Source organism: Cupressus sempervirens, chromosome 3, assembly GCF_028749045.1.
Source record: "Cupressus sempervirens isolate cs-2001-9-10 chromosome 3, ASM2874904v1, whole genome shotgun sequence".
NCBI lineage: Eukaryota > Viridiplantae > Streptophyta > Pinopsida > Cupressales > Cupressaceae > Cupressus > Cupressus sempervirens.
In genome coordinates, this window is record NC_143120.1 from 510,313,761 (window position 1) to 510,336,103 (window position 22,343).

A 22,343-nucleotide genomic window follows, 5' to 3' on the forward strand; every position below is an offset into this window, starting at 1 on the left:
ATTTCTCTAGAATATTGTACGCTTGCCTATAAAAAGGCACTATGTATTCATTTGAAATCACGGTGAATGAAATACAATATATTTTTATTGTGCTGCAACACATTGTGTTTGGTGTTTTGTATTTTCCTGTGCCTCTGCCCATCCAACAGATTGGTATCAGAGCCCAAGGTCAAAGATTATGGAAAGATAAAGATTTCAGAGCACAAGGATCAAAATTCTGGAGAGTTGAAGACTACAAAGTCAATGGCTGGAAAAATGCTGGTAAGATTTGAGCTTGTGTGCAGCTTTGTTAATATTTTGTGTTGGAAAGTTAAGATAGCAAATGGAAATGTAGATAAGGCTGAAAATGAATGGTTGTTTAAACTTATAATTCTATGAAAAGGAAAATGCGTGACTTGATTTGTTTCAGATGTGTTATTATACTAGTTTGCAGAAAATGAATGAATGAAGTTTCATGTGTTAATTGTTGAAAGGGGTAAATATTTATTTGTGACAAAAGCTTTGAAGAAGTTCATAAAGAAATCTTGAAAGGATACAATAGTGAGTTGTTGAAAAAGGATAAAGTGTGTTTAATCTCTTTTATTTTAATGGGAAAAGCTGGTAGAATTCAAAAAGAGAAGACAAATAAGTTAGAAGAAGAATTAGTGATGGTGAAGAAAGAAAATGCAAGATTATTGTGTGAAAAAGATATATTGCAAAAGGAATTGGAAAAAGTAAGAAATGAAACGGGAGAAGAAAAGTCTAAATTGTTGAATGAAATTAGTGTCCATATAGAGGCAATTGAAGAGCTAGAGGATAGGTTAAAATTTGTGGAAGAAGTACATAATTGGTAGGTGAACGAAACATGTAAGCTTACAGATAAAAATAAAGAAATAGAGGAAAAGTTAAATTGGTTTGATGATGCTGAGAAAAAGAGCAAAGTTTTAGAAGAAAATGTGAAGAAATTGGAAGAGGGAAATAGTATGTTAAAGAAGGAATTGTCTACTTTGAAACAAGAGAAAGAATGTTTGAATATGAAACCATTTGTAAGTGATGTATCATGTGACACAAATGATTTGTGTGATTATGCAATTGAGAAATGTGATTTTGCTAAAGCTGAAAGTGTTTGTGATGAAAAGTGTAAGAAAGAAAATGACAAGAAGTTTGCAGATTTTGTTTGTTATGATAATAATAGGGTTGGTTTGGAGATTATGAAAAGAATGGGTTTCAAAGGTAAAGGTCTAGGAAAGAATGAGCAACGAATAAGGAATCTGATTGAGCCTACAATTAGGCCAAAATATGAAGGTCTTGGTTATGATGCAGGCAGTGGAAAAATGAATAAAGGTTCAAGAGAATCAATTGAAAGCATGAAGATTGTGCAATGTTCACATTGTAACAGGAAAGGGCATGCAAAAGATGATGTTGGGAAATACATCCTTGTAATATTTGTGGCTTGAAAAATCATTGTTATAAGACATGTTGGAATAGAGATTGCAAAAATGATTCTATGGCAAGTTGTATAAAAATGGATTGTGGATGGAGCTATGGATCTAGTTGGCAAAGAATTGCAGGAATCATCAAAGGTTTATTCAGGTACAAATGTTCAAGTATAAGAAGGAATGCAACAGCATTGGGAAGCTGATTAGAGGAAGGCATCAAAGAGGCAAAAGGTTATTAGTAAACCCTGTCACTGGCATTTGTGATAGATAAGGCAAGATTATCAAAATTATCAGTGGATCCTGTGAAAAGAGAAAATCTTTGGCAGCCAATTGCTGACAAAATGTTTGTAGAAATTAAAGGCTGCGGCCTTGGAAGACACTGCTCATGCATAAATAGATATGAAGATTACATGACGCATTGGAATTTGTATGCGACAAATTTTGATAGTAGAAATTAGGGGGGAGTGTTAGAAATATTAATTTTTACTTAGAATTAGTCGTCCATCATTAGATGTTTCTAGATTATTAGGTTTAGGATTAGGTTGTGTCGGCTGAAATATTTTCCAGAAGTTTGAGTCGGCTGTAGTATTTTCCAGAAATATGTAGATATTTTGTCTTGTCGGCTAATGCTAGATTTCTCTCGAATATTGTACGCTAGCCTATAAAAAGGTACTATGTATTCATTTGAAATCACAGTGAATGAAATATAATATATTTTCATTGTGTCGTAGCACATTGTGTTTGGTGTTTTGTATTTTCATGTGCATCTGCCCATCCAACATCTCCTTCATCCTTGGAAAGACCCTCAACATAGTGAATCTTGCCTTTACCAAAGCATCTGTGATTGAGGATCCAAGGTTCCCTGCAAGTGAAGCACAATTTCTTCCTCCTGAGTTCATTACGTGTCTCAAAATCCAATCTTGGAGGATTTGATTTTTGTTGATTTTTGTTTCCTTGGGTCGATGTAGACCCTCTATAGGGTTTCTTCAGAGGCTGCAATAGTGATGAAGGTGAATCCAAATCATGGGCGATCTTAATCGCGTCATTCAGGGTGTTCGGTTTAAGTACCTTTACCAAACCCCTAAATCTATCCTGTAACCCCTCTGTGAATAACATCACCTTGCGCTGCTCTGACATATCTGGCACCATCACTGATATATGCTGAAACTCATCAATGAACTTATCCAAAGACCCACTTTGTCGTAACTGAGCCAAATCCCTGTAATAGACTTCAATATCTTTCTTGTCAAAGCGAGTAATCAACTTGGAGCTGAAAACCTCATATGAAGTTACGAAGCCATGATCTTGGGTGACTAATCCGTGATGCCACCAATCATACACTGCTCCCTCAAGGTGCATTGTTGCAAATCTGATGGCTTCCGCTTCTGCCATGGGTTTAAGTGTCAAATAGGTATCAAGCTTGTGAATCCAAGCTCTAGTTGATGTCTGACTACTGTCATCAAAGATGGGGAGTGTGAACTTGTTCATAGCATGTTTTAGATCCTTGTTTGGTGCCCTCGGGCTCCAGTCCTGTTGCTGTCTATCAACCTTCCTTTTCTGATTTAGGTAGTAGACAAAGGTCAGATTTTGTTTAATTGGGTCCGGAAACAAATCCCATTCATCAAACATTGCCATAACATTGTTCGGTAGTAAATTTGGTGCTGCTACTGGTAATGCTTCTTCTTCTACATAAAAGATTGGCATTAAGGGCCTGTTAGTGTTACGTGTGGGAGCTCTAACAGCCTGGGGAGATCTAGCTACACTACCGCCTCTTCTGTGATGGCTCAGAGCTCTTCTATGGACCGGGGCCAATTGCTGCATAGTACTTGCTAGTTGTTGAAGAGCATTAGCAATGTTGTTTTGTCCATCTCTAATAGCTCGCAATGTTTCCCTTACTTCACGTTTCTGTTCCGTCTTATTGTGTGCCATTCGAATGTTGTTTTCCGGTTCACCTTGTCCTGAATGATCAACCTGTTGAGTAATATCAATTTGTTCACTTGTTCCAAATATTACTTCCTCATCCACTGTAAAAGTAACTTCAATCTCAATGTGATCTAAAGAACCTGCTTTATCCGGCTGTAGATGACTGAATTTGTGCTATCTTTTACTCATTCCCGGCTGTCATTTTTGGATAAAAAATAGGTCTGCAAAAATTTGGTTTTCCCACAAGATGGCAGGTCTTGTGGCTCTGATACCATTGTAATATACTTCACAAGTTCTGCCTAATGTTTTATGAACTAGTTTTAAGGCAGTCTGTCAAACATTTGTCATGAAAACTCAGTCCTTCAACATGTATGCAAACTGTGAAATACTATATCACTACTAAACAAAGCAAATGTTATGAAGCAATAAAGACAATCAGTAACCTTTCGGATTTCCACCAAATATAACCAGACAAAGCTTAAACTCAGCATTCATAGCAAAATGTCTACTATAGTAAGGAGATATTGTCTCGGTATGTACTCAGAAAACAACTGATAATAATAACAGCAAAAGGCTATTTTCAATAATGTGGAAAAAGATAGGCACAAACCCGTGGTAGGGTGAGCAACGGTGCGAGGTTCAAGGGTGTTTTAACCATCGATTCACCTTTAGTTTTTGCAAACTAACCAACTATCTGCAACGTCTTCAATTGTTGTGCCGGTTGAATGAGATGGTTGTATAATCCCGTGAAGAGGAACTCGACCACTGCTATGTTTATTGTCCAAGCCGTGGAGAACATGCAATCTGCTTCTGCCTTTATAACCAAACGTTATTGTGATATAACTCCCGTCCAGTAGACCCTCATTTTGCAGTCCCTCAAATCATGCGGTTCCTTTATGATGTTTAGCTTAGAGCTTTTCTGGAACCTGTGATTCACACTTAGTAGACAACACTGCATAATGCATAAAACGGTGGCCTCATCTGTAATAAACTTTAATCGAGGGTACCTGGTACAGTTTCTCTTGACCACCTATGTTTATGTTGCAAGACTTCCCAACGTTATGCTCTTGAAATCAATAGCTCTGCTCCCAACTTAATACGCAGCTACTGTCATTCTCTAAAGACCATATCTGAAATGTACAACAGTCCTAATATGAGGGGTTGGGGTGACGTCTAACTTCCTTAGAAAGCTAAACTTGAGAGGTTTCGTCCTCAGAGTTTCTGACCAGTCACATTCAAACAACCAGAAACGTCAATATATTGAGTTCATAAATTCTTTTGTGTAAGTCCCAAGGCAAGGTCTCTTTTTATAACCTCAAAGTGAGGGGAAGAGCGTTGGGATAAGAGATGTGGGATAAAACAACAATTTCGTCCTGTAGTCATTTAAGTCACTTTATAAAGTAAATGACTTTATAATCATAAAGTAACTTTATGCAGACACTTCTAATTTAATAAATGATGTACTAAAGATAAAATTTCTTGTGTGACTAGTAAGCATCCTGACTATTGATGCCGTTAATCTATCCGGATGTGGAGATAGATTAACCTGGCGCCATAAAACTAGTACGGAGAAGGGGACATGACAGATGCCTGCTTTTAGGGTAGGGGACACATCTACATGTATTCTTAGTGCTGGTTCCCAAAACCGCAGATTGGAAATCCAAGAGCTTGCCACTTCTCCGATTCATAATCACCTTGATTCCCCTACACTTAAGGCTCTGCTACACCTAAGTGGGTAGACTTGGTTCAAGACTGTTATTGTGAAGGATCTCTGATAGAAATATTGATAGAGATATAATTCTGACTTACCTTTCTTTTATGTAGAAGTTCAGATCTCCAGATTTGTCTTCAATGAATCAATTGCTGATGATGTATTTGGAAATCTGCAGGTGGTACAATCTTGGGGATTGCAAGTATGTTTGATGATTGATTTATCTTTGTCCACCGATGTGCATATTATATTTATATTGTACCAAAAGACATGGCCCCTTAGGGGCATGACTCTACCTGGCCAAAGGTCACGTAGAGTCATGACCCTACGTGGTCATGACTAATCAAAACTGTCTTAAACACTGACAGTAACTAATGTGCCTCTTCATTAACATGCCCGATACAATAAGAAAACTCGGCAACTATGCATAAAAAGTTATATGTAAGATAAATATGCACAGCCCAATGATTAGTAATCATCCATATGAAAGCCCAGTGCTTAGAATATCGGCAGTGATACTAAACTCGATCCTTGATCGATATGTTGAACTATAGTAGATGTCTTAAACTCGATATGAATTGGTAGAAATAATCAAAGAGTTTAAGATTACATCTCATATTTTATCGACAAAAGCTATAAAACATTAACATTTTCTATAGTGAATTTAAGCTTTGGAGTTCTCCGGTTGGAGACCTAATAGATTTAGAAGCACACAATATCTCATAAAGTCTACCATGAGAATGCATACTGTCATCTCTACATGGCTGTCTATGTCTTTTCAACATATTAACTCCCTGTATATGACAATGCCGCATGAAAATTTCACATTTGCATAGTGATCATGTAGGAATCCGTAAACAAGCTCTTGTTTGAGGTGAGTAATCCTTGTTATGATCTAAAGAGGGGACATTGATCTCCAACATCTCTTCACAAATGGAGACTCTAAATTTTGTGAAAATTCAGGCTCCATTAGTGGCTCTGATTGGGGACATATACTCCTTGTGGGCATAATGAGATTCCAACTATCTCTGGAAGAGTAGACTGAGCACACATGCTTAGCATGATGCACGATGAAATTGGGTCACCCCAAGCCGCCCCTACACTGGCTCTTTCCTCTATCAAATACCTAATTTTGATCATGTAACATTGTGGCTCTCCTGAATATGGTATCACATCGTTCCTTAGTAAAATCTTATCCATTAACAAATGTTAGAAAGAAACCATTATATAACATGTGTTTTTCCTTCTTCGCTTGTCTAGATTTAAATCTTATTGTTAGTTTATCAACAAGATCATTTGAAAAGAAATAAATTTCATTGTCATTTGATCCTAGCATTTGTTCTCTTTGTTCAAACATTTGATCAAGATACATGGAAGAAAAATCTTCAAAAGAAACATGATGAAAACTTGAAAATATTTCCCTAAGCATATTCTTAACAAATATTATCACAGGGTTTCCAGGGATACTTACCTTGGTATGCTGCTCATACTTCTTATTTGTATCAAATGTATCATCTTCACGAGCAATACTTGTGGAAAGTAGGTAAAAGTTCTAGAACTCATGGAAAAAGCCAGATTTGTCATTCTCATGTTGGACTTTGGTTGTGAGGAAATGATTGGGCAATTGTTTCAAAATTTCTTAAGAGAGTTCAGGAAACATCATTCCAACAATGTGAAAGCTTGCATAATTACCATCATGCCATTAATCCTTGATGAGAACGATGACATATGCAAGCAATTAAATTCTGATTTGTTAGCCATGTGGAGAAGGAAGAACATAATTTCACCTATGGCTTATGAGCTTGTGCAGGAGCTAATTGAACATAAGTTGGACATGTTCAAAGAGTTTATGATTGAACCGGAGTTAATTTCAGCAAGCATACATGTTGAAGGATCACCAAAAATGAGCAAAAACCAAATGAGAAGAGAACAGATTTGTTTCACATATTACAAAACTTGGACACCTAATCACATTTGCTAGGATCGTAATGAAGTTAAGGCAAACAAAGAAGTTCAGGCCAGCAATGAAGAAGATAAAAGTTTCACAGCTTTTCCCCTAGAAAATAACACAAGTATTGGTCATACCACTCTTTATATTGGTGACTTAGAGGTGGTTTTAGACAAGCATCTTGAAGAGGATGGTCTAATTGGAGGAGAGAGTGTGTTGGAGACTTCAAATGACGAGAAATTGCATGAAAATGATAACATGACAGCCACATTGTCATTGCACACAACTCAATCAAACAGGGAGCTTGAAGCATATGATGACATTGATGACATCCTTGTTAAGTCGTGTATAGTTTATGACAACTCCTCATTTATACATAATAGTGACTTAGTGGAACAATCAAAGCAAAAATTTCAGGATGACAATGTGAAATATCCCAAATGGATATTGACCTGATTTTTATCTCAAAATAATATTCAGAACATAAACATATGAAGTTGCATTATAAACCAACAATATAAACCAGTGAACTTTTAATAAAATATCTTAAAGTATATCATTGCATCATACATCTACAATACAATAACTAGCGTTCAAAAATCCAATCCTAAACACAGTTCTACAGTTAGATTGGAATACTATGAAAGAACCTATAAGCACACGTGAGACACTTGATGTGACGTCTCTATGGACAATGGGTTTGCGTCCATTGTCTACCGGCACAAGGGTTTATGTCCTCACGTTGGATGAAAGCTGAAGCTTTCCCAAATGACTCTCTCAAGAGAGAACTGAAATCTGAATCATAAATCAAGCATAATTCGAATGAATGAGCCGCTTTCCTTTTAATCCTCAAAGCTATGACTTTTCGATTCCCTTCCTATCTTTTTGTCTTATCCCTCCTTGTCACTTTTAGCCCACTTTATAATATTAAATTCACACTTTATAATTTTAATTGATGCTGTCATAGTCAATTTTAATATTTTATGAAAGTCTTTAAATTTCCTAATGTCCCAAAAAGGGGACATTACAAATCTTCCCTCCTCTAGATTGCTTGTCCTCAAGCAATCAATACCAGGATCCCATATGAATCTGTAGGTAGCTTTGTAGCCCAATCTGAAAATAAATCTTTCCACATTGTGAAGCAAGGTGTCAAAATGCAACCCTTCCATTAACCAGATCCCTGGATCCCATATTAATCTATGAAGTATCGTTGCATTTGTAGGCTGCACAACTCTGATCATCATTGCATCCAGTCTCAAATTGTGTAGAACTACAACAAAATCCTTAAAATGCCATAGATACATACAGTTAACACCTGGAACCCAAACCATCCCATGTGCATGTTCAACTAGAACAACATGACGTGTGCTACCATCATATACAAGAAGATCCCCAATCCGATTGAGAATCTTACTCCAATTGAGGTCACAAGTTCCAATGTGGTCAAATAATTGTGGGAACTCAACTATGTGCCAACCAACTCCTAGAAACATTACGAACCATGGGAGTGTTCCTCTTGGATCCCACAAACAAAAGGGCCATCCATCTTCCCAACTAGCTGTACTATATTGCTGCTTTGTGCCCATAGTGGGTGGAGTACTCCAGTTGCTCAACTGCCACAATGCTGCCCCTCTCATTGAACGCACTCAAGCTATACTGTCCGCCACATCTCTATCCCAGGCTGATTTGTAATCAGCATTATGTCCCTCTGTCAAGGCAACAATCTCTTGGTTGCAACAATTGTCAATCCAGAACTCTTGACCAAAATCAATGAGTGTGCCATCATCTTACTCAAATAGCGGGTTCTCCATTATCTAATCAACATCTACTTCAAACAAAGAGTTGTCTACAAGCTGAATGTGATTTGAAGTTTTGGTACTTGGTCTTTTGGGACAACTATCCAAGTCATAAGTCTGCTGATTGCTATCAAGTTTATTAATTACGTCTGGGAAAAACTCCCGCCTCTCTTTACTCTCATGCTTTCGATAATGATTTGTGATCCCAACCTGATTTTCTGCTTTTTGAAAAGCAATTTGTGTATCATCTAATGCCTTGTGAGCATACTTAAGCTCCATAATCTCATTCTTTCCTTTACTCAACTGATCAACATATATTCCAACAATCTTAAGAATATAATCCCTGTTAGAAAACAAACATAAATAATCTGATTTTCTAGATTCAAGGGCTGTCTTGACTACCTGCAAATAATGTGCCATCATCGGACTCGAATAGTGGGTTTGCCATTATCCTATCAACATCTACTTCAAACATAGAGTAGTCTTGTGATGTCCATGGTTGGAATTGAAGAGAAAAGATACACTTGAATTACAAAAAATTTGTCAAACAATTGTCCAGCAACCAAGTACTTAAAATAATATTACCTCGACCAGCTACTATACTATTTCCTCACACCAATAATATGAAATAACAAGTTTAACTTATGAAGTAAAGTTCATAATGATATTATGAAGGAAAACTCTATATTGAAGAAATAGTCTATGATCAGACTAATAAAGCAGCACCATTAATACATATGTGAATGATAAATCTCGGAATGTAGACATTAATATTTCACAGTGTTTGAGTTACTACAGGATAGCAAATATATACCAATTCGTTAACAGTGTGGGGCCATTGAGGGTGGCTGGAGATGGTGGAATGCCCTTCTTGCGCTCACGATCAGATGTTTGCCATGAATTTACTGTATTACTGGCTGTGATACACTCACTCAGATGTTTGTAAGATCCCGTCCTCCTATCACATTCACCGACTCTTAACACTCGAGCGTATGTGCTTGTAGACTGATAACGTTAACTTCCTAGGCTATGCCATTGCACCCGCACACTGTTAGTATAATGTATGTGTACCGCTGTAGATAATGACTCCTAAACTGTTACTGTCTAAGCTGACCGTCCTCTTGGTGATGATTTTCAATGTAGACGATATTATGAAACAAACTGATTCCCTTGTCTAGTTCTCTTAACAATGATACATTAAATCCGGAAGTTTGTTGCTAAACAAAGCAGTCACAGTTGACTGGAATGGAAGATATTCACATGGGAAATTATTGCACTGTCTAGGAAAGACTATTATAATTTTTTAATCTTCCAAACATTAAACACCCATACTGACCTGTACATATTACTTCTTACTGAACTTCAGATATCAGAACACTCCTTGTCACTGCATTCCCAATACTGAAAGATATTAATTAATCTGGAAACATAAATCTGAAGTGAAAATGGTGTAAGCTAGGCGTGCATCTAGTCTCACTCTCTTTTCCTTAAGGGGTTTCGTCCTTAGGAAAAATCTAGTCACATTGAAGCAACCTGATTAATATTTGAATAATAGCATATATGCGTTGTGTTCATTCCCAAGACGAAGTCTCTTATTTATAACCTCAAAGTGAGGGAAAGTGCTGGAATAAGAGATGTGGGATAAAACACCAATTTCGTCTTCTAGTCACTTAAGTCACTTTATAAAGTGAATGAATTTTTAAAACATAAAGTAACTTTATTAAAGTACTTTAATACATTAAATGACGAACTTAAGACAAATCTTCTCTTGTGATTGACATACATCCTTACTGGTAATGCTGTTAATCTATCCAGATGTGGACATAGATTAACTAGGCATATATGCATCAATATTTGAATAATAGCATATATGCGTTGTGTTCTTTCCCAAGATGGAGTCTCTTATTTATAACCTCGAAGTGAGGGGAAGTGCTGGAATAAGAGATGTGGGATAAAACACCAATTTCGTTTTCTAGTAACTTAAGTCACTTTATAAAGTGAATGACTTTTTAAGACATGAAATAACATTATTAAAGTACTTTAATACATTAAATGACGAACTTAAGACAAATCTTCCCTTGTGACTGACAGGCATCCTTACTGGTAATGCTGTTAATCTATCCGGATATGGAGATAGATTAACTAGGCGCCAAAAGAACTAGGGCGAAAGAGGGGACATGCCATGTGTACAAGCTGAATGTGATTTGAAGTTTTGGTACTTGGTCTTTTGGGACAACTATCCAAGTCATAAGTCTGCTGAATGTTATCAAGTTTATTAATTAATTCTTGGAAAAACTCTTGCCTCTCTTTACTTTCATGCTCTCAATAATGATTTGTGATCCCAACCTGATTTTCTACTTTCTGAAAAGCAATTTGTGTATCATCCAAAGCCTTGTGAGCATACTTCTCTGTTTAGCTCCATAATCTCATTTTTTCTTTTACTCAACTGATCAACATATATTCCAGCAACCTTAAGGATATAATCTCCGTCAGAAAGCGAACATATATAATGTGATTTATAGATTCAATGGCTGTTTTGACTACTTGCAAATCAGCAACAAGCCAATCTCCTTCCGCTCTCTTTTAAGCCTTCCTATAGAGATCCTCAACCATCCTGTGGGTGCTGTCATAATGTACCAAAGATTCCACAACCATGTTTTCACTAACCTTTAGCTGGTTCTTTAAGGCATGCATCTCCTTATTGTCATGTTAAAGCAGTTCATTGTCTTAGAATGTCATCTTGGATTGTTCCTTTAAATTTATATCATGTGTATAAGAAACATATGGTTCATCACACCTGTCAAAATCATAGGCCTCCATTCCCTTGTTCTTTTGATTTGCATGCAAAGGCAAAAGTGTTGCTATGTTATCATTTGTATATAAAGACTCATCATACAAAGACTCCAACATGCTATTACTTTGAGTACAACTGGAATCATCTTAATAACCTGGGCTGGACCAAGGTCACCATAGAAGGTTGTAAAACCCAATTCATGAGCCTATAATCTGCATGTTTTACATGAGTCAGATATGTTTCTATCTCTTCCAATTTGGAGAGAACATCATTTGAGGATTCCATGTGTTCTAGTTGCAACCCAAATATGTATAGCCGACCCACTTGTTTTTCTTTCTGCAAGTTCCTTAGCTGTTCACCATTAAAGGTGTCATTAAATTCTTAAGAGAACATTTGATTTTTCAGACTTCCCATGACTGTAACTGCAACTTCTGTATGGGCTGCTTAAACAACCTATCTGCAGATTTTAAATACCTTGAAGACTTATTGTTGTTGTACCATTGCAGTCCACTAGTACTGGAAATGGTAGATGCTTAGTTTATACATCTTATTCTCATGTAAATCTATAACACAGTTAATGAAACACAATAACCACAACCTATCTGCAGATTTTAAATACCTTGAAGACTCCTTGTTGTTGTACCATTACAGTCCACTAGTACTGAAAATGGTAGATGCTTAGTTTATACAACTTATTCTCATGTGAATCTATAACACAGTTAATGAAACACAATAACCATTCTAAAAACTCTCTCTTTCATGCTGTAATATCCCCAATGGACTCAGTATCATAATGAGGACTAGATTACCACTTTAATGGAATGTCAACTTAGTATGGAAGAGAAGGTTTGCAATGCATTACCACGTGGCTCCAGTAATTACCAACTACCACCTGTTATAGTAGCTTTTGGTGCTTATCTTCAAAATTAAAGAGTTAGTTACTTCTGTATGTCAACCGACTGCTCCCCAGGCTGCTGCAGACAAGTTCAGATCATAACAACAAGGATATTCAATATCACGCCCATTCTTCAGTCGGAGGTATTCTTCTCAAAACTGAAACTCCTAGTGTAATCCAACTTGCTTTCAATGTAGCTCAAAATGCGCAACTTGTGAATGCTGGACCAACAAAACTTACAGCAACACTATTGTGCCCAAAATGATTGCCGTATAATTTGCACCCACCAACTCTACTACTACCCCAGAATACTCACACACTGTTCAGACTTTAGCCAACCTTCACATCCTGTTTTGTGTTGTTAATTGAGATGTTCTCCCACAATATGGTCAATTGTAGAGATTTAAAAGTTCAGTTGACCAAGCAAAGTAATTCCGAGTAACATATAGTATCAGGTTTTAATATTTCCCTTCAAGCTGCGTCTACATACCATACCCACGCCCCACGCAGGATAACCACTAACAACAAATTTATTTGTATCGTGTTCGAACCTCACTCCATACTATTTATCCCCTCACCAATCATCCGTTTGGGGATCTTTCAACACTATTGTCAAATAATATCACAGTTGGTATCTAAATGAAGAGGTGAGCCTTATTTAAACTTGAGGATGGGTTATCTTGATTCACCTATCTTCCAGAATGGCCCTTACGGCAAGTAGAGATTCAACAACCTTAATTTTTCCGAATAGAGAGCAAAGAATGCCTATTTGTAAATATGCCCTAGACTATATTGAAATTGCAAGTGTGTATCAATGACTGTATTAAAATTTTATACTCCGTCAATTTTAAAGTGGAAGTCGTAATATTTATTCCCTATGCATGAATATGTGTCTTTACTTGAGACGTGTTGTTCTATAGAGCATCGTTATTCCCAACTAAAATGATAGTCACAATTGATAAGCTTCTTTATCAGTTACTTTTCCACCCCTATTGCCCCCAATGCGGCAGAGATATATTTTGCAAAAATGTTTGGAAAAGTGAATCAAGACTCCTTTTTAAACTTGTCATTTATTCACCATTCAGTCCAATGACAACTGGGCACAACAATTCTTTTATAATTTGTAACGGCAGTGACTATAAAATTCTCCAGTTCCAGTCGAATATTACTTCCACAATTAGGCTTCCCTTGGTCCAATGAGACATGTAATGTTTCAGTCTTGGATATTTCGGCAGCTTCAGATAATTTATATGTCCAAAATATTTATTTTTATTACAGCAGAAACTTTACTTTTCTTCCCATATCTTCCTCAGAAATGACAAACATCGGATCAATGTAACGTCCAACAGGAATTACCCATTCTGCATAATATGAAAGTTCGCCTGTAAAACATGACGCTTATAATAATGCATCAAGTTCGAGTCTGTGCAGAAGAATTTTGGGCCCAAATTATTTTGTTACTTCACCATTTATGTCTGCCAAAAGTTTCAATTTTTTTATCTGCTCAACTTCAAAGAGACCACAACTACGTGAAATAACACCTTTGAAAATTATTCTCCGGTTTAGCAAATATCACGATTCCAATATTCAACATGAGCCATCTCTCACCACAAATATAACTGATATCACATTGTTTTTCCATAATGTCTACACACTTTTAATATGGTGTGGCCAATTAATTCTTTCAAGGCTCAACATTGCTAATTTTTGTGCTTTAATATTTAGGAATTATAATACTTTTATACCGCCCAATTCCTCTAATCAGAATAATGCTTGCCCGGCAAAAGACTTCAGAACTGAATATATATACTGAATAAAATGACTTGCTCCTTAAACCTAGATACGACTTTCGATAACTGTAAATACCTTTGTGTTGTTGCTTTCAAACTCATAGGCAACCAAATTTGTTTCGACAGATTTTCCCGTGGCTCAACTACAGTCTGCGTCCAACTTGGACGAAGGAATATTGAAGATTGCAAAAACGTTTTAGGTAATGATTCAGTAAGCTACATTCTTGTTTGAAGATGCTCATGGTAACATAAGATATGCAACAAGAGGAAAATGCTGGGCGCAACCAAGAATCCTTATACTCCCAATGCAATACTCCAGCTACTTAGGCCCAATGAAATATAAAGCTCCCCAAACACCGTAGTATATATGTTTGCCCATTTTCCACAACAGAGGTTTACGATAACTAATATTCCACTCTAGTTTGGGAAATATATTTTAACCATACCTTTCAGAACTGTTGCCAATGATATACACATGATTTTTCCCAAATTGCATGCAAATTTTCCATCCCACACTTCCATGTCAATATACCTTATAAATATGTAGGAACTTGACTCCACAAAAAAACAAATATTGAGAAAATCTTATTTTCAAAATGTCAAAACCATCTGAGTAACCCAATTTCATTATTTCTACAAATTTGTATCTACTCGAGATTCAACTGTACTTATTTCTGAACATCATAGGCTGACAGGTTTGATGGTCTGCAAGTTTAACCTCTGACTAGACCCAATAGGATGGTAGGGTCGATGCTTTGATACCATCGAAATATCCAAAATGGATATTGACCTGATTTTTATCTCAAAATAATATTCAAAACATAAACATATGAAGTCGCATTATAAACCAACAAAAATAATATTCAAAACATAAACATATGAAGTTGCATTATAAACCAACAATATAAACCAATGAACTCATAAAATACCTTGAAGTATATCATTGCATCATACATTTGCAAGACAATAACTAGCACGCAAAAGTCCAATCTTAAACACAGTTTTACAGTCAGATTAGAATACTAAGAAAGAAACTGTAAGCACACACAAGACACCTGATGTGACGTCTCCACGGAGAATGGGTTTGCGTTCACTATCTACCGGCACGAGGGTTTATGTCCTTACGTTGGATGAGACCTGAAGCTTTCCCAAATAACTCTCTCAAGAGAGAACTGAAATCTGAATCATAAACCAAGCATAATTCGAATGAATGAGTCGCTCTCCTTTTAATCCTTAAAGTTGTGACTCTTTGACTCCCTTCCTGTCTTTTTGTCTTATCCCTCTTTGTCAGTTTTAGCCTACTTTATAATATTAAATTGACCTTTTATAATTTTCATTCACGCTCTCATAGTCAATTTTAATATTTTATGAATGTCTTTAAATTTTCTACTGCCCCAAAAAGGGGACAGTACACGATGTTATGGGTGACCAACTAGAAAATACATGCCAAAGTGATAGTGATTCTTTTAAAAAACAGTTGAAAGTTGATGAAGAGATGATTGTTGCAGCCTTGGTGTGTTATGATGATACTCACAAGATCATTGAAGATATCTTTAGGAAGGCACATATAGAAGAGAGGCAAAATGTAATGGAATGTGATTCTATTGTTGCTGATTTACAAAGGGTTAAAGAAGCCTTAGAATCTTTGAAATCAGATTAGTTGTGTTTGATTTCAGATAGAGATTATAGTTTAAAAGTTGCTGAATTATATGCTGGTCAACTAAGGACAAAAGAGGATGAGGTTAGTAAGCTCAATAGGGAGCCTAAGAATGCTTAGGAGGCATTGATAATACATGAGTGGCTCTTCATGAAGCAGAAAATCAGATTGTTGTCACCAAACAATCTAGGGAGAAGGAGGATAAAAGAAGGTATGTTTTTCCAGCAAGTGATTAAGGCACTTGATAGCATTCAATAGACTTACGACTTGGATAGCTGCCCCAAAAGATCAAGAAATGAAGCTTTGGATCATTTTCAGCTAATAGACAATTCCTTGTTTGAGGTGGATGCTGATTGGACATTTGATAATCCACTTTTTGAGCTGAATACAGAAGATCTTTCTGTTTTCTGTGATGAGGATGATCTTGACTGGAGAATATGAGACCCAGTCTAGCAATGAGTTTGGTTCATAGGATTGGTGTGGTGATCCGCATTTCAGATTTAACATTGATTTTCATTCTCCGATCAACTTATACATGGTTTCAATTTCTAATGTACACATGAGTTAGATAGACTTCTTGCTACACCAAGTAGATCTTGGTTAAGGATTGATGGGAGCTGTAATTTGATCATAGGGGATAGATTCTTAGTCCTTTCATTGCTCATGACAACGTCATATCCAGATGTATTTCAGACTGATGACATAATGTATAGCCTCTTTGCATCTTTGGTACTAATTTCAGCTATTGAGCAGTTTGATTCCTTTATCAGGAGTTCAGGATGGATAGTTATGATGGAGTTCAGTATGCATTTCCACGGGAGATCACTCATAGATGGAGAGCTTTCCATTATTAATAGCTCCTAGAGACATTTATATCTTCTCATATTTGATGGTCGTAATGGTATACTAGTGTGAGATCCGGTATTAGTATGATTGATGCCTTACTTCAGTAGTGTATTGATGAGTGGTTGCACAAATTTGGGCCTAGAGCAGTTTTAATCAGAGTATCGCAGCAGATGGGTGTAGCAGTGATTTTCAGTGTGATATGAGATCCATGTATCCTATGGATAGATGAGTTGCACTTGTACCCCTTGCTATACACTATGAGAGAATGTTATCTCACTGATGTGAGGATGGGTTATAGAGCTACTTGTAGATTTATATGGGATCCTAGTATCGATTGCTTGAGGACAAGCAATCTTGAGGAGGGAGGACTTGTAATATCCCTTTTTGGCGACATTAGGAAATTAAGGACATATCCATTTAATATTAAAATCGACTTATGAGAGCATGATACAAATTTATAGAAGAGGTCAATTTAGTATTATAAAGTGGGTAGATAAAAGTGACAAAGGAGGAAAAAGACAAAAAGACAAGAGAAGGGAGCTGAAGGGTCGTAACTTTGGGCGATAAGAGAAGGAGGGCTTCATTCATTTGGGGAGGATTGGATAGTGACTTGGTTTGAGATTTCTCTTGGAGAAATTAGGAAGCTTCAGCTTCATTTTAGGAATCCAAGGATGCAAACCCTCAGGTTCTTCTTGGGTGGATTGGATGTAGCCCTGATTCATCGGCTGTGGTGAATTCGTGATGGAGTCCACAATTTTTTTTAGGTTCTTTTTTTATTATACAATCTAATTGTTAATCCCTGTTTTTAAGATTGGATATTTATTGTATTTCTAGTTTATAATACAATAACAATTTGTCTAGTATTTGCTGGTTATTAATTGGTTAATGTCACTGATTATTTAGTGGAATCTGTTGGTCATTATTACATGAATTCTGGTTCATGATTCTGAAAATTTAATTGAGGAAGAAATTGAAAAGGATATCCGAGTAGGATTTTACATATGGATAAAGCAATACACTCATAATAAGAATCCTACTTTGAGATTCTAGGAAGGGCATATGAGGTGCATTGTGAGGTAGTGATGTAACACTATGAACACTCCATCTCATATGATAACCTATTCTCTAAATGTTAACTAGTGCCTTCATGTCATAATAATGAGACGAACAAGGGCTCATGTAGGCTTTTTGAAAAATGTACATTGATGAGATGTCTCAATTTTTCTTTTTGCATACAATTGCTAGCCTTTTCCTTTTCCATGCTCTATCCTTTAATAAACTAGAGGGAAACACAAATTGAACTATAGGAGTTGCAACCGATCCTATTCGATCGTGGATGTGTCATGACAAGGAAGCACTAGAGTTCAGGGTGCTTGTCATTCACTTCCTTGTATATATTGTCATTTGTTTTGTCACAGATTGGAATTGGTCTACACATAGCTTCATTAAGTCAATCAAAAATAACAACTTTACCTTTAGATGTTTATAAAAGTTGGCAATTGCTTACAAGGTCTTGTAGCTAAAAGATCAATAGACTCTAGTCCCGCCTTGGGAGGTTGATTTCAATGATCCTATACAAGTTGATGAGGCATTAGAGGGATTGGTTGGGGTTCCATTAGATGAATTAGTCGTCCTTCACAGTGGTAGCAACTTAGACTCAAACTCCAATTTGATGCAATCTTACCGAAGGCAAATGTTGATTAAGAACAACTATATATATTAGACATTTTTGTTATTTTGTAATCCAAACTTCTTTGGCCATTTTTTTGTAATTTTATATAATATTTATTAAAAGCTTTAGATAAGAACACATAATATTTATACAAATATTTTTATTATTATTCAAACACATTAGGGTTTGGAGGAAGAAGCACGATAGGGCTGTTTGAAGCCATTCCACACCAAGCCCAAGAGTGGATGGTCACCGTCTTGGTTCATGTGGCAAGCAACAGGACATCCACTCGACGTGCCCTAGTTAGTGGAGTGCTTGTATTTGCTTTCCCTATCCATGCTGCATCCCTCTAAGGTCAAGAGTCATCATTGTAGAGTCGGAGTTGTTATGGGGGCTTCTTGATTCTCTTATCTGAGCCCAAGAGTGGATCTTTGCCCTTCTTGCCCTAGTGGTAGGCAACATGGACATCTGCTCTGGGTGGCTTGCTTAGATGCAAGCTCGTGATTCCCCTATTCATTACACCTCATTCCTTCAATACATGATGAGGGTTTACAAATAGATTTACTACAGGCATATGCATATAATATCTAATCACATATATGTAATTGTATAAAAGTACATATATATATATATATCTATACGTATACATATATATATATATATCTATACGTATACATATATATATATATATATATATATATATATATATATATATATATATATATATATATATATATATATGTATACCTATACATATATACGTATACATATATATATACGTATACATATACATATATATACATATACATACATATACGTATACACACACACACACACACACACACACACACACACACACACACACACACATAATTGATATCAGTTGATTTCTTCATTTATTGGATCCATTACACACACACACACACACACACACACACACATATATATACATATAACTGATGTCAGTTGATTTCTTCATTTATTGGATCCATTGTTTTTTCTGATAGCGTAACGATGCCTTGGAATAATGCCTTTCTACATCTTAAATATTCTTCTATCTTGCAGGAGGGTTGTGTCGCATAGGTGGTTACCCTTTCATTTCAAAAAATGTTCTCTCTTACAAATGCTCTTTATTTTAATTGCTTTTTTTCCGCTCAGGACCAGTAGCTCTTTATAAAATAATGGCAAAAACTTGGACCGGACCAAGGGTGGAAACATCAAAGGGTACCACCATCCCAAGAGTGGTAGCTTTTTATTAGTTGCTGTTTTTAATAAGTCTTAACCCCTCAAGATTCTTGCCTTAATTCAATTTGTTCTTAATTAATCCTTCACGTTTGTTACCTTCTGTCGCTGTTTAATCTTAATTGCATAGTCAGTGTTCCTGCTTTCTTAAGGATGCTGATTGCTCTCTTATGTGGGGAATCGCTTCCTATTATACATTGTAAAATTGTGAAGACTATTTTCTGTAATTTGTTGGCAATTTATTGATATTGCTTAGGTGGGGGGCATTACATCTGTCTGAGCTTTCGTCCCCCTTGTCCCTCTCCCAGAAAAGAAGAGGAATACAACACAATTTAAATGCAGCAATATTCCAAAAATATTTTACATTTTCAATCCAAAAAAGCAGGGATGCGCCTTGGCCTATGGATGTGGGGCCTCCAAAAGGAGCCACACAGAAATAATTGCAAAAACCAATTTTCTTCCAAATCATTGACCAAAATTTTAGCCTATGAAAGCATTGTCATCTTGTTCAATTCAGGGAGCAAAATTCTAGCTCACAGCAATTTTACCCCTGTAATTCAACAATCAACAATGGTGATGATGTGGCAAAGGAGAAATTGTATGACGAAAACAAAAGCTTTGGTAATGTGCGCAAAATTAATTTAAGAAAATTTCAGCAGATAATTCCTGATAACAAAGACAACCCCACAATGGTGAAGTGTCAGGCAATCAAAAAGCACATTTGAAACCCTGGCTGGATCTCAAATGTGAAGAACAAAGACAGAAGCTGGGCCACACCAAACACTTGGCTATTTACTTTATTAATATAGAGGAATTTCTCATGACTTTGTTGTTAATCTTCAAGGAATTAAGATGTGACTGGAAGGTAAGAAATTAAACATTAAATTCCATGCAATTCACTTAAATAGTATTGCTCAGCTATGGCGATATAACTCATGTCACAGGCAGCATTCATTCCTGAACATGAATTCTCTCCAACAATGATTTGTCCCTATTAAGAATTCACCCAGTCAATAATGGCGACTTTGATTCCAGCAGATCGAAAAGAGGATGATCTGCTTATATGTACAGTTCGAGTAGTATATGAAACACCTCATCCAGGATTCAGTTCAGCTGGATTTCAGCCCGTGACACAATCATCAAATGACTCATATATAGGTAATGTCACCACCATAAATGATCCTTCCACATCCAGGAGGTAATTATCTATTATCACTTGTACTTTATACTGTGGCAGAGTCAAGAAGACATTTTGAATTGATATCTTCCCTTTGGGAAGTAAGTATTTTTCCATAGTGAAGATTAAGAAGTTAAAATTTCTTGATAGAACTATAAAAGGATTTTTCGCCATTGTCAATGCAACTCTCTCAGTAACCCCTATTGCAGACTTGTAACAGAAGAAGAGCCCTGCTGCTAACAAACAAAAAATGAATGCAGAGGAGAATGAAAGAAAATTCCATGAAAATGATGCTATGCTTCTATATGCTTTGATGAACAATCAAGAATGATGAGGGACTACTTTCCAAGGTAGATGAAGTTGCTCGGATTGGCTTCTCTGGCTTTAACAAATAGTGATCTTAAAAGATTAAGACTTCCCATAGTTCTGCTTTTACACCCATGGCCTTCGACGTTGGCTTCATCTGCGCCCAACCTTTAAGAGTGAACTCCACTACATAACTTTTTACTAGGAAACCTTGTATCTGTAACCTTGTCTTCCCACCTTACCATCTTTTGAACCAGCCATTTACCATCTGAAACTTTTAAATCTAACCACCTTATGGACCTCAGGAAGGAATTCCCAATTTAACACAAAATAGTGGCTCTCATAACCCCAGGAAGGATGATACTCATATAAACTAACTCCAGCCCATTGAAATCACTATCCATTTCGCTCTGGCCAATTTTAATGATTCTTTTAAAGGACCCATCAAAGTCATGATGACCGTCAATCTTAAGGAATAAAGGTTTGTCAGAGGGCAATTACCACTGTGTCAGCATCAAGGACATACAGTTTAGTGACCATGTGGCCTCTCTCCATCATTGGAATACTGTAGAAGTGGATGAGGGGAAGGACCGGCTATGAGATGGACTTGGCATGGGGAAGGAAGATCAACAGCTATCTTCCCTATGGCGAACAGTATTGCACTTTCACCAGCAACTCCTTTTGAAGTTACGAACATCTTTTCAGCCATTTTTCCTTTGTTAAGTGGGTTGTAATAATGTTTCTCATGTTAAATGGATTGTGGTATTTTCTCATGGATTCTATAACTTTTAGCTTCCTGGTTCATATGGGTTCATTACAATTTGGCTTCTTTGTTCCACCTTGTACACACATCAAATTCTAGTACTTGTGATCTGAATTGGGAATGTTATTATATTATTCTATCATAAATAATAAAAATCATCTTTAGTCTATGGCTCATCAATAAAAAATGGTTATGTAATGTCTGTTCCCATATAATAGGAATCTAATGGTCATAAATTCATGTTATTGTGGTTTAGGCAATCATAGTCTCAAGGCAACCATCTTGTTCGAAAGAGTTTATTTTTTCTTACTAGAGTGTTGGGTTGTTTTTTGTTAGGTACGGCAACAATTCAGAGAAATCTTTCTAGAAATGGGGTAAGTATTTATTTTGTTACTAACTCAATTC

At 36.3% G+C, this 22,343-nt stretch overlaps 1 protein-coding gene across 1 annotated transcript in view; it reads left to right on the forward strand.

Annotated features, from left to right (window-relative positions):
• Positions 1–22,343, forward strand: part of LOC149567416 (phenylalanyl-tRNA synthetase, putative / phenylalanine-tRNA ligase) — a 100,470-nt gene that overhangs the window by 59,574 nt on the left and 18,553 nt on the right. Inside the window, exon 8 of the mRNA XM_089820594.1 lies at positions 22,275–22,312. Coding sequence (XP_089676720.1) covers positions 22,275–22,312 — 38 coding nt within the window. The remainder of the gene's footprint in view (positions 1–22,274; positions 22,313–22,343) is intronic.